Here is a 12677-nt window from a genome sequence, read left to right on the forward strand (position 1 = left end):
GTGTTCAGTGCAAAAACTGATGACTTGAGGCTTTTTGCAGCCTGCTGATGACGCTCTGACAAGAGATGTGAGCTGCTACAAACTATCTGTAGTTTTTACTTTGTGCTTTACACTCCTGGAAAGCTTCCTGAAAGAGACCCTGCATTATAAATGGACAAACGCACAAAGAGAAGATGCGACAGTCCGAAAGAGACGCAGCGGTGAAACGTACCGACTCGGGGGCTTTGATGAAGATCTTGGTGCGGCCGAGCTGGAACTGATCCTGGTCCATGTTGACAGACCGTAAGAGATGAAGGACGCCTTGTTTCTCGTCTCCCCGCCATGTTGGCCAGGATTCTTTGGTCAGGATGGCGTACCTGTCGAAGTTGAGTGGCGATAAGCAGCAGAAGTTGTGTGACTTCGGTTTGAAGCACAGGACACAAGCAGTAGAGAGAATGAAACGTATCTTTCATAGCCTAGTCAGACAGTGCACCTTGAACCACGGCGAAAAAGAAAAAGCTTGATACCTGTTGAGGAACTTCCTGAAGACCCTGCGGTAGGCGTAGCCAGCACGCCTCACTCTGATGTTTTCCTTCAGACCCAGATACTCCACCTGGTGCTTCACCCTAAAGACAGAAAAACCTCATTCAGTATCAGATAAACCACAAATTGATGAAACTTGTTCATTTTTCATACTTTTGTGTTTGTACACATCATTTAGTGATGTGTACAAACACTAATCAATAACAGCCGATTCCTTTTTCTCTAACCTCTAAGGAATCAACTATAAGTCTTTTCATATCACGTGAAGCTTCCACTCATACTAGAGGAAGGGATAATCGGAGGTTATTGTATGCAAATGAGTTGCTTTCCTAACTTTTTCCTCAAACAAAGTAGTCAAACTTCCTGTGAAAACAGCGGTTCCGGTGCTAATTAACGATCCACCCTCACAACAGGAAGGCGGTAGGCTCCGAACAATACACCATCAGACTGTATGTGAACATGTAGTACCCAAAACCTGAGCACAGGGACAAAAGTGTAGGAAACTGAAACAAAGGGATAAAGAACGGGGAATGCCTGAAACATGTCTCACATGTCTTCAGAGGGACAAAAAGACCCCAAAAAGACAAAAGCGCAAAGAAATTTAGTGAAGATAGAAAAAGAAATTGGATAACGATCTCATGTGCTATAATACATACTTAAATAAGAGAAAAATGTAATAAAATTAGCCATAAATAACGTAACACAGCATTTTGGTGATGGTGCATATTGCAAACAGGGTAGTTTTCTATTAGATTTAAACATTTGATAGGACTGTGGATCAGTTTTAACAAACACAAAACCCAGACTTTTGTTTTTAATGTATCACTTTCTGTGCTTTATTTCTTTCATTGTGGTTATAAATGTCATTAATCTGTTTTTTTGTCCTTGATAATGTGTTCGTGCTCCATTTTTAATGGTCTTCGCTTCGTATTTTAGTCAGTTTTCTGTTATTTCATCTTATTTTTAAATCTATTTGTTAATTTTCTATTGTGTTTTCTACAAGACAGCTTGAGGTGGACCTATTATGCTTTTACTTTTTTCCCCTGATATAATAATACAGCACTATGGTTGTATCTGATATGAGCACAACTCAAATATGAGGTCAGACTGCTTTAAAGGCTCAGTTTTAGACAGTTTTTTCCACTCTTAACTCTGCAGGACTAAAAAAAAAAAGGTTTTTTAGAGGAAATTTTAGAGGAAATGAGCATTTTAGATCAACTTCAAGTGTTTCATAGAAATATTAATAGCATATTTTGGTGTCCACAGGACATGCTGTCATGGGTCTGTTTAGCGAGATGAGGTTTTTCATACTTGTTCAGTCTTTTTCTAATTGTACTTTCATTTTCACCAACAAAATGGCAAAACTGCTTTTATAGAAGCGCTCACACTTGCTGATGATCAGTTAATCGAGTGCATTCGATTATCTTAGGGTATACTAAGGGTATACTTAGTTTTTTCCAACAAGCTATTTTTATTTGGGTTCATACATGTTCTTGTAAACATCACTTTTTCATGGTTATCATAAAACTTGCCACTGATTGGCTGCTCCTGCTCAGACCGCCCTCAGGATCGGTCGTGTACACTCGAGTGCTGCCCTCATGTTTTGGCTCTGTAAGCCGTCTAATGAATGTGTCTTAATCTTTAACTTTTCAGGACAACAAGGAGTGGGTGCTAGTGATTCAGTCACTCACCGACTTTCCTCCCAGTCTCTGGGCTTCTTGGTCTCATTTGGTTTGATGCAGCGGATGTAGTGCGGCGTGCATTTCATCAGTGTGCTCACCAGATCGTTGGCTTGTTTCTGAAGGATGGAATTAGAGCAAACATCAAAAAAAGGAAAGATAATGATGAGGCTGGCGCGTCTGTGACTAAATTACTGGCTCTTTGCTGACTGGGAACGCTGAAGGACATCCCACTGAACAGCAAACACGCACATTATCTCAGCAAAGGTCTTTTCCACAGTGACCCTGATAAACAGAAGGCACAGCTGCACTCACACACCTTTATTTTGCTGCCTGCAGTTGTGGGTCGACCCTTCTTGTCAGCATTGAGGTTTTCCGGAAATAGTGCTCTGATGAAGCTACTGTTGGAGGACAGAAAGTGAGAGATTAGGTCAAAAAAAGAAAAGAAAAAAGCTCTTATTATTCTCATATCAACAAAAACAAACAGCTTTAGGGCTAAAAATCACACCAAGGCTTCCAGACAGTGAAAAAAACAAAACAAACAAAAAACGTAGTTAATGATTAAAGAACCGAGGACCCTTGATGAAGGTCACTGATTTAAATTCCTGAACCATTTAGTAAGTTTGAGCTGGGGGTGGCTGGGAAAGCAAAGAAAAAACAAAAACGTGAGTGTGTGTCCACACTGTGCTGTATTTGTACAAACAGCTTTCTCTGCAGCAAATCCCCACAAGGCCTCTTCTGTAGAGGCCGAGTGAATAGTTTTACTTGAGGAATTCCTTCAAAGAATAAAATAAATAATTTCTTTTGACTGATACTGGGTCTGGAAAAGGAGAAACAGAGAAGAACATTAAAATAAGACAGTGTATCAATCCCACTTCTTCCAGTATTTTTTTCTCCCGTCTTTCTGTAACTAAAGGGGGATTTTTCAGTGAAGTGCTGCTTGTTGACAGTGTGAAATGACTCATGAGGGAAAGGGCTGCTAAAGCTAGTTTTTCACTTCACGGTAGAGATTTAGGTAGTAGATACAGAGTGACATTGTTAAAGAAACTACCTTTGTTTTTAAATTCATATATTTCAAAGTGAATTCATACATTGCTTACATTCTCCCAAATATATATACATAAACACAGGATTTAGACACTGTAAACTTGTGCTGCTTCACCAGTATAACAAATAATTTGGATTTCAGGTGGAAACCCCACAGCATGAGAAATGAAGCCAGCATGGAAGTGTAAAAACTGAGTCTCCATAAACTTCCATGTTAAAATGATGCAAACATTTTTGGTATTTATAGCTGCTTTAAACAATTTTTTAAAATAAATTTTATGACTTGATGTGATGTTTGTACTAAAAGACTCTCCAAGAAGTACAGTTTGTGCCTCTAATTGTTGGTGAAATGAAATCGTAGCATTTTATTTTTAGAATTTGTTACTTAGCACTAATCTGTGTGTGTGCAGACTGTGGTCACAGCTGCTAACAGGGCTTCATAACATTCAGCACTTCACCTTGTAGTGTAAAATATAATTACTTCTGGCTCTAAAAACAACCATAGCAACACCTGAAATCCTACAATAGGTCGAAACTTCAAAACACGGCTTGACAAGCTGATGAGTGACATCACAGTGACTACATCCATCTTTAATATACAGTATATGGTCCTGATCGAGGTTCAGCATTAACTTTAAATGCATCACAACACCAGGATGTGTACAAGGGGTAGTTGAAGCATGTAGCTCCACATGTTCGTATCCATATATCTATTTAATTAAAAATGTTATTTAATTTAAATGTATTTATTTGTATTTTATTTTATTTTATTTTTTAAAAACTGGATACTCTTCCTGACACAATCCCAGAGGAACTTGTCTCTCCTCCTGGGATCAAACCAGAGTTCCTTCACTCGTTAGGTGGTTACGTAAATGTCTGCGCTGTGAAGCCACCAGGATTTCTTGCTGCTGGTCAGAATGTGGCAGATATTTGTGAACTTTCCACATCTTCAGGTTCTTCTCAGCTTGAGACATGCGACCGTCAAGATTCAAACATTTCCAAAGTACCTTTTTACTTTGTTGAGCACCATTTAAACTATGCACACACACACACACACACACACACACACGGTGGAGTAACAATAAAGGAACAGTGTGCGTGTTTTAGCTTCGGGAAGTCATTGTCATTTATGGTCCCTTATGAAAATCATAAGATAATAATTTATATTTCCTCCTCACTCCTTTTTAAAGCCCTGCCTAGTTAATAATGTCGTTTATTTAACTTACTGCTGATGTCTTGTTTTTTTATTATGTTGTCAAGTTCCAATTTATTTAATGAGCTTTTTCAAAGGCTTGTTTAGATACTATGATGCAGGTAAAACTCGATCTTAAATTGACGCACACTTCTGGCTAACATTTGATTAGTGTATGATTTCAAAATGCTGTTTCATGTTGGTGTAAATCCCACACCCTTTCTGGTTTTCCCCCACATTGGGATTTGTTTGATTTTAAACTTCTGACTCCGTGCTTGGACACAGAAGAAAGGATCAACAGTACAAATAGATTCAAAGACTTCTAATACTGTCCAGCTGACAATACTGGTCAGTCCTTTCTTCTCCGTTTGGACCTGCTGCTTGGAGGAATGGGTGTGCTTCCTTCCGCCTCATTGTGTGACTGTGTACGACTCTTTATCTTTGCATGTCGTGTCAAATGCATCAACGCATCTTCTAGCATGTGTCCTAAAGGGATTTTGGTATAACCTCCTTTCGCGCCTTACAAGGAGACCTGCAGGGGTTGCGCAGACAACACAGGCTGTTTACACAGATGGCCACTTCGACACACACAAAAAAAGCCCAAGAAAGCATAACACAGGGGGAACAGACACAACCCCACAAACAACCTGCACTTGCAAGGGCAGATTGAGTAGACCCCGAAAACCGCATTATGGGACAGCAAGCAGATGCGATTGAGGGTAGAGGGCACGGCATAACCCCACCCTGCACACTTTTGCTACATCCCACCAGTTTCCAGATGCACTGCTACGTCTGAAGCTCTTATTCAGCTGGTTTCAATTATAAACATATGATCACAAAGACGACTCCCTTTAAGCGAGCGCCGTAGAAATGCTCGCCACATGTCGGTGCAATGTGCAAAAAGGATTTACTTACATTTCACTGCTCTGCATCAACTCGATGAGGTCGGTAAAGAGGACGTCTCGGTTCCTCTCACAGAAACCTTCCGCGTCGTAGGACACCTGGAGGAGAGACACACAGAAGGATTTCTCAGGAGTCATCTTTATCAAAAGAGGAGAAAACTGAACTCTATGAAACCTTGAGCAAAATGGAAGATGACCCCTGTGTGAAAATAAAAAAGTGTAACTCATATTGTGGCCTAAATAAATGCCCTGAAGTTTATGGGAGAGAAACAAAAACAAAACATGAAGGGTTTCAGGGTCCGAGCTTTACACGTTCCAGGATTAGCATCCTTATAAACCCAGCAGTGGTTTAAGTGTGTAAATTAAACTCCATTATTTCTCCTGTAATGTAGGCTGAGACGGGAGGAATGTTCTGAGCACAGGCATGGGAGCCTCTCGAGCCTTAATGGCACGGCTCATTAAGCTTACGGCATGTGTGCCAGGCTGAGGCCACCACACATCTGGAGAATGACACGAGGCGACCTCTACTCAGACCACCGAAAACCTAAAATAATCCACAAGAAGACTTCTAGTGAGCTGTAATGCTCGGCTCGATGAGCAGGTTTAATACGGGGAGGTAAATTCCTCCACAGACAGACAATGGAGAATGGCAGAGATGGTGCACAAAGCTACTTTAGAAGTGGAAACCTTCTGAGGACAAAATGACGACACAGATGGAGGAACCAGCTGCGTATAACTAGTATTTATGACAGATCATACAAGCACGGAGGAACAGCTCCAACTCCATTAAAAAAATGCCATTTTTTATGGTGTTGGACTTGTTGGTCTCCTACAGCCGGAGACTACATGCAGAAAATATTCTTTCAAAGTTGACGTCAGGGACGAAGACAAGTGCACAGAGATGCTTGACTGTATATATACACACTATGTCGCGGTGTACATTACCGTTTTATGTCTGCAAAAAGCTGAATGGCTTCCCGCTCAAAATGCAGATGACTGCCGTTTGAAGCCAGTTGTCAGGGAAAGCAAACAAACAGATCAAAGTGAAACTGACCTTGCCAGCATAGTGGTGGATGATGAAGCCCTGATTCCAGCTGTTGAAGTGTTCATGGGTGTTGATCTGGACTCGGAGCTTCTGCAGCATCGTCTGGTCGGCCCCCTCGCCCACGGCATGCATGGTGGCGCAAACATCATCCAGGATGCTCATGATGCCAGGAGGATTCTGGGGATCACGGTAAACTTTAGGTTCTTGATCTGTTATAGCTTGAAGATCTTTTTTTGACCTTTTTCTGTCTGATCTGCAGCACATGTATACACAACTGTGGTCTTATATGTAGATCTGAAAGGACTCTGCACCAATTTCAATCAAGTGGCACGAAAAATTTGAGCGGTGGAACATAGGAAACCACACAAAGCCTCGATTTCAAGGCTGAAACAAATTACTACGGCTTGGTATTTATCAAACACACAAAAGACATTTTACACATTTTAAAATGAAAACAGCAGAGCTCATTTAAAACAGCATGTCCTAAAGACTACTCTCACAGTGGTTGTTCCCATTTTTTTTTTCATTATGCCCGAGGCTGATCATCGGCCTTCAGACCGGATCGCGGCAACAGCCTCTCAGACTCGGAGAGCAGTTTTAAAAGGACACGCGTAAATTTGTCAGCACATTAGCCAAAGAACTAAACTGTCAGCCACTGATGCAGATCCCCGGCTCCTCTCAGATGGAGCCTTGTGTTAAAACCCTTGTTGTGGATTTCATGGATTAGACCTCTCAGTAGGACATATAAATCAAATTAAGAGGCATGTCGGTGCGTTTGAGGGCATTAAGCTGCGAGTCATGGCAACAGAGCAGAAACTTGGCAGTAAGTTGGGCAACTCAGTTTACAATACTAGTAAACAAGATTAACAAATGATCACACCCTGGTTTATTGTGGTTTATATTTTTTTAGCCTCTAAAAAGATATCTGTTTGTGGAGGAGTCCATTGATGTCAATTGTGTTTTTAGAGTGATCGATTTAATTTTTCTTCTCCTCTACTATACAGGTCCAAGGTTTGATCTAATCTCCATACCATTTTACTTTACAAAGTAATCTGTTACTTTCTTGATGATAAAAGCCTAGAGGGTGGATATTTAAATCAACCTCCCCCCCAAAAATAAATTCACCATCACATAGGCAGCATTTTTTTTAAATAACTGAGGTCCTACGAAGATTTTCTGTCATGTTTGTGGTGAATGAAAATGAAAGGCTTTTTTTTTCTATATTAAAGAGAAAGAAATGTGTATATTGTGTATGAGCAACAAACGTCCTATTCAGAGTTTATTCACTTTGCTCTCGATGAGATCGCACACAATCTTGTTGTTGAAGTATTCTATAGGAGTCCACTTGATGCCCTCCTGCACATACTCCTCCTGCAAGACATGGAAAAAAAGTTCAGCATTAGAGAATAAAGCATCTGTGGAAAAAAACAAAAATAGAGTGAGGGGGGGGAAGAAGAGAAGAGTGTGGAGGAACATTACCTGCTCCGCCTTTAGAGTCAGCTCGATGAATATCTGCTGGAGCTTCTCATTCACAAAGTTGATGCAGAACTGCTCGAACCCATTTTTCTGAAGAAGACAACAGGGTGAATAAAATCTGTATAGCCTAAATGAGCTGCATGTCCAGTGGGGTGCGGATATCCTCTAAGCTCAATGGGCTTTGTTTGGACGGGGAGTGATGTACTGACTGCCTGATGTTAAAGGAAGGGGAGCATTGTGCATTTCGCAGCACATACAATGGACCTTCAGCCTGAACTTTAGGCTACAGAGGTCTGCAGCTTCCTTTCTAAAAACCTGCAGTCACCAGAATGCAGCTGACCTTTTCTTATATTGTGCATACAAAAAACTCTTTAACCTGAAAAAACAGCCAAACCTGGATCAGATTAGATGTCGTTTAGCTATCAGAGATAGAGTCACGGTCACCATAGCAACGTCGATAAAAGGGCTAAAGAGCTGTTTGTAAACCACAAATGTCCAGTCTCATTAAACAAAGTAAACAATGACGTAATCAGATTAAAAAAGCATGCTGAAGACTGCTGCCTCAATTAGGAGATGGGACCTAATCCACATACTTTTTACATTAACCTCATCCTCATCCTTTGTGTTAAATCTGTTTAAATGCTCATTGCTAATAGCAGTTAATCTCATTTTCACATTGCTGCATTCCTGCAGCCATGTGTCAGCCTGAGACATGTCCAAAAAACACTTACTTGGAAAATTTCAAATCCATAAATGTCCAACACGCCAACATTTAACTCCTGATGATCCTTCACCATGGCTTTGTTGATGGACTGAAATTAAAAGATTAAAAGTTGTTATTACCAAAATATAACCGGCTTCAGCACTTTGCATTTACTCTCGCAAAGCACTGTATGCATGTAATCATACCTCGACCAGAAAGTCAAACACACGTGAATGCAGGGCTTTGGAGAGGGCGTCACGCGTGTAACACGCCTGCTCCACGTTCAGCGTCACGTCGATGGACTCCACCGCGCTTCCCCACTTGCTGTCCATCTTTCGACTCGTCAGTTTCTCCTTCAGACGGATGTGGTCAATCCCCAGTAGAAATGCAGGAAAGGCTAAAACTATTATAGGAAAGGAGGGAAAAGAAAGCAGTTGTGACTTTATGGGTGTTATTCTATACAAATATATATTTCATAAGGACTATGATGATTTGGCTATTTAAGAATTTATCATTGCAGAGCTGAAACTATTTTCCAGCTCCTAAAATAAGATGAGATTATATTTTGCTTTTGTCGTTTGTAATCTTTAATTAAATATCTCTTGAGTTATGGAGAATAGTTTGGGGGAAAGACTGGGATGTAGATCAAAGGGAAAGAGCAATTAGCATGTCTTTTTAACGATAGGTTTTCTGACATTTTATAGTTTTAATCCTTAATCAAGAAAACAAGCAGCTGATTAAATGAAAATGATCATAACCACTGTATTTGCTTGACAGTCTTTTGTTATAATATTCTGCTACTGCACTGCTATGATGAGCTGAGAAAAGCAGCATGTAAGGATTGGATCCTTCTCTGAAGTAACTACGAGACACTTCTGTGAAAACCAGCATGCAAATCAATACACAGCACTGGACTCTTCGAAAGGTGCAACCTTTGCATTAGCACAGAAAACACTGAAATCCAGGGTTCAAATAAATCTGCCTTTTTCATGAGCTTCGTACTGCAGCTGAGTGTAGCGTAAAATATAAAAATAGCTGCTACTGAACTCTTCAATAAAAAGTGTGGCACACACCACAGATCAAGCCCCGACCTGGCGCTGATATTGTCCCCTGAGAGCCCCTCCCTGCCTTATTACAGTGACTCACTTCCCCTAAAAGGAAATAGCTCTCAGGCCTGCAGACTCGCTGCGTCTGAGAATGCATCAGACCACTCTAGAAGCCCCCCCTTTTGAGACGTTAGGGTGTGACTGACCATACGCCCGATTAAACCGTGAGGAAAAGTCGTCCTTTGTGTTTGGTAATAAAGGTAATGGCTGCATATGACGGCTGGCGGTGTGGACACATTCTGTGAACTTTGGAAACAATGTAACTCTAATGTAACTCTGTGTTTTCCTGCAGATTTGTTAGTCAAAGCAGCAGTGCATAATGTAGATGTCAGTGCAGACGTTTTCAAAGCTTGCAGCTTCACTCCAGTAAGACATGAACAGTCCTGTGACAGCTCACTTCATTTCCTCAATATCAACTCTTGGATATTTGCATGTTAAATTTGAGCCGTGGGAGTTTTTTAGTCATTGTGGGAGACTGGCCACCTGTTCAGGGTGTACCCTGCCTCTCGCCCCATGGCAGCTGGGACAGACTTCTGTGACAATGAATTGAAGTGATGGATGGAGTTCTTCAGTCCAAAAAGGCATTACTAATTTTTGAACTGAATTAATGTCAACATATTAATGGTGAAAAGAGATGATACCCTCATGTCTTTAAAACTAGCACAGCTCAGAAAAAAAAAAAGGACCAAATGCTGGGTGATTTGGCAGTGGCAGTGTCCGTCATCTATTTACAGTCTGCCTACTTTCATCTTTATACTTTTAGTTTTAGTAGTTAATATTGAAGTGGCGTGTGCAGTTTTATATTAGGAGCAGTAATACAACAGCACACTGCAGTTAAAGCACACAGGAAAGGGGCAGGAAAGGCTTAGATTATGAAATGTTGCTGTTACGTCTGCCCTGAACAAACCAGCGCTTTGTAGACTGGCAACTGCACTCTCCCCTGCATCATACAGACGCAGCATGAGGAGAAAAAGAAAAGAGGAAGGGAGAAGGGGGACAGACAAAAAAAAGCATTTTTCCAAGTAATTTTAGTCTCTGACGAAATACGTCCAGACCTTCAATAATAGCATTTTATATTCTGGTGATCTTGCATGGCCTGAAGTACCCCAGACAGCTGGCTGCAGCCCTGCATTAACACAATAAAACTTTAGGGAGTAAAAGTGGTGAAAAAGAAACACCCTCCAAAACCAGAGAAGGGCAGGTCAGGACAAGAACCCAGCGAAAAAACAAAGATTTACCACTACTCAGACTCAGGCCTTAGCGCTCTGTTTCCTTTTGGTGACAGAAATCTTTAGTGACTGGTGATCAGCTCATTGTGCAAGACCACTTACACTCTTCGCTCTCCACAGCAGCGTAGTTCCCCGATTCCTTGAAGCTGATATTTCCCAGGTGCAGGACTCCGGCTACAATCTGAAGCACCATGGAGCGGTCCTCTGGTGCAATGCCAATCACATCCATGGCTTTCTGGGGAAGTAAAAGGGGAAAAAATAGCATGCTAAATCAGGACCACAGTGGGGGTTTACTCACTCCTGCGGTACCTAGCTCATGTTCTCTAATTACTCCTGTTGTGGTCTCGCTGGTAAACAAAAACAGAAGGAGATCATTGAAAAAAAAAAAAGGAAAAAAGAAAACAAGAGAGGAGTGCTATTGAGAGACTGTGAGCCACATGAACACTGGTATGAGATTCACAGACAAACACAACACCACTGACTCCCAAGCAGACAGAAAGAGTCTGACCGTACCATTGTCTCCTGGAAGTCGCTCTTGTCGTTGATGTCGTCCACTTTGTAGGAGCCAGACTGATTGAGGTAACTGTAGTAATCCAGGCTTGTGATTCCCAGGCTATTCTTCTGCTCCGAGGTGGCTCCTTCTATCAACTGTTGAGCAGAAATTAAGTCTCTAACTGTGTGTACAAAATATATAACGCACAGTTTAAAGAAAGCTGTACTGGCTTCTGAAAACTAGACATGTCTATACATTGGAACGGATAACAGCCCAACTACAACAAAAAGGGCCAACCTTTGAGAAAAATTATAAAATATCTTGACAGGACACTAAAGCCTTAACACTGTTACATCTGTGTTTAGGTATGTAAGTATAGGTATGTATGTATATGTATATGTGTGTTTTTCCTTTTAAATTAAGTTTTCGAATTACCCTCACCATTATATACTGCAGATTTGGTCTCAGATCATGTTGTTGCTGTGAATTGCCTTGCTATTTTTGGCAATAAAAGTTCAAAAAAAGAAAAAAGAAAAAAAAGAAAGCTGTACTATCGAAAAATGAGAACCTCTGGCCATGCACGACAAAAACAGACTGCTTTTCTAACCCAAACTGTCCTGAAATCACCTCGCAGGCCCTTTTCTCAGGTCACATGTGTTCCTTTCCATATTACAAAAAAGAAAAAAGGCCTCACCTGGTAGAATATATGGAAACTCCTTTCTCCAGGATTCCTCATGACAACACGTGACTTTTCCAGAAGGAAGTTGGAGATTTTCCCGCCGTCTGGTTCACCGCCGGAGCTGAACTGGATCTCAAAGTATTTCCCCTGATGGATCAAAGCATTTTTTTTTGTATTGCAGCCAACTGTAATAAAGCTTAAAAGGCAGCGTATACGGTCTGAAAATACTGGCACCTAGCTGTTCTAAGGCTACTAGCAGTGTGTGTGTGCGTGCGTGTGTGTGTCAGCTTAAATAGAAATATGATCCAGCTTTTTGTCTTACTCTCAACTCCAGACTAGCCTGTATGCAATGTCTCATTATTCAAAGAAAGCACTTCAAATGTAGTGACCTTACACAATTAGTGCCAAACTATTTTTGCTCTTTTAAATTTGAAGCTAAGAATATCTTTTATGGCATCTGCTCTTTATGAATTTAACTAACAGACTCGGTTGAAAAATTTCGGGGGAGTTGCACTTTCTATGTGAAGCTTATTTTTCATTGGTTAAGTTTCTTAGTGAGCCTCAGCGCTTCTGCGTGTGTGTCTTTCTGTGCAGTGCGTCGTCG

The 12677-nt window shown here is 41.0% G+C and overlaps 1 protein-coding gene across 3 annotated transcripts in view; it reads right to left on the bottom strand.

The window, feature by feature from the left end:
- myo1ea (myosin IEa) overlaps positions 1-12677 on the bottom strand; it is a 48682-nt gene that overhangs the window by 12931 nt on the left and 23074 nt on the right. For all 3 annotated transcript variants that reach the window (XM_012917028.4, XM_004543092.6, XM_076882786.1), the window contains 13 exons: positions 12089-12220; positions 11415-11549; positions 11004-11136; positions 8773-8969; positions 8595-8675; positions 7867-7953; positions 7675-7758; positions 6397-6564; positions 5356-5441; positions 2521-2602; positions 2214-2320; positions 507-605; positions 212-356 (listed from right to left, as the gene is read on the bottom strand). In XM_012917028.4, the coding sequence (XP_012772482.1) occupies positions 212-356; positions 507-605; positions 2214-2320; positions 2521-2602; positions 5356-5441; positions 6397-6564; positions 7675-7758; positions 7867-7953; positions 8595-8675; positions 8773-8969; positions 11004-11136; positions 11415-11549; positions 12089-12220 (1536 nt within the window). The remainder of the gene's footprint in view (positions 1-211; positions 357-506; positions 606-2213; positions 2321-2520; positions 2603-5355; positions 5442-6396; positions 6565-7674; positions 7759-7866; positions 7954-8594; positions 8676-8772; positions 8970-11003; positions 11137-11414; positions 11550-12088; positions 12221-12677) is intronic.

The sequence above is a fragment of the Maylandia zebra genome, linkage group LG1, assembly GCF_041146795.1.
Source record: "Maylandia zebra isolate NMK-2024a linkage group LG1, Mzebra_GT3a, whole genome shotgun sequence".
NCBI lineage: Eukaryota > Metazoa > Chordata > Actinopteri > Cichliformes > Cichlidae > Maylandia > Maylandia zebra.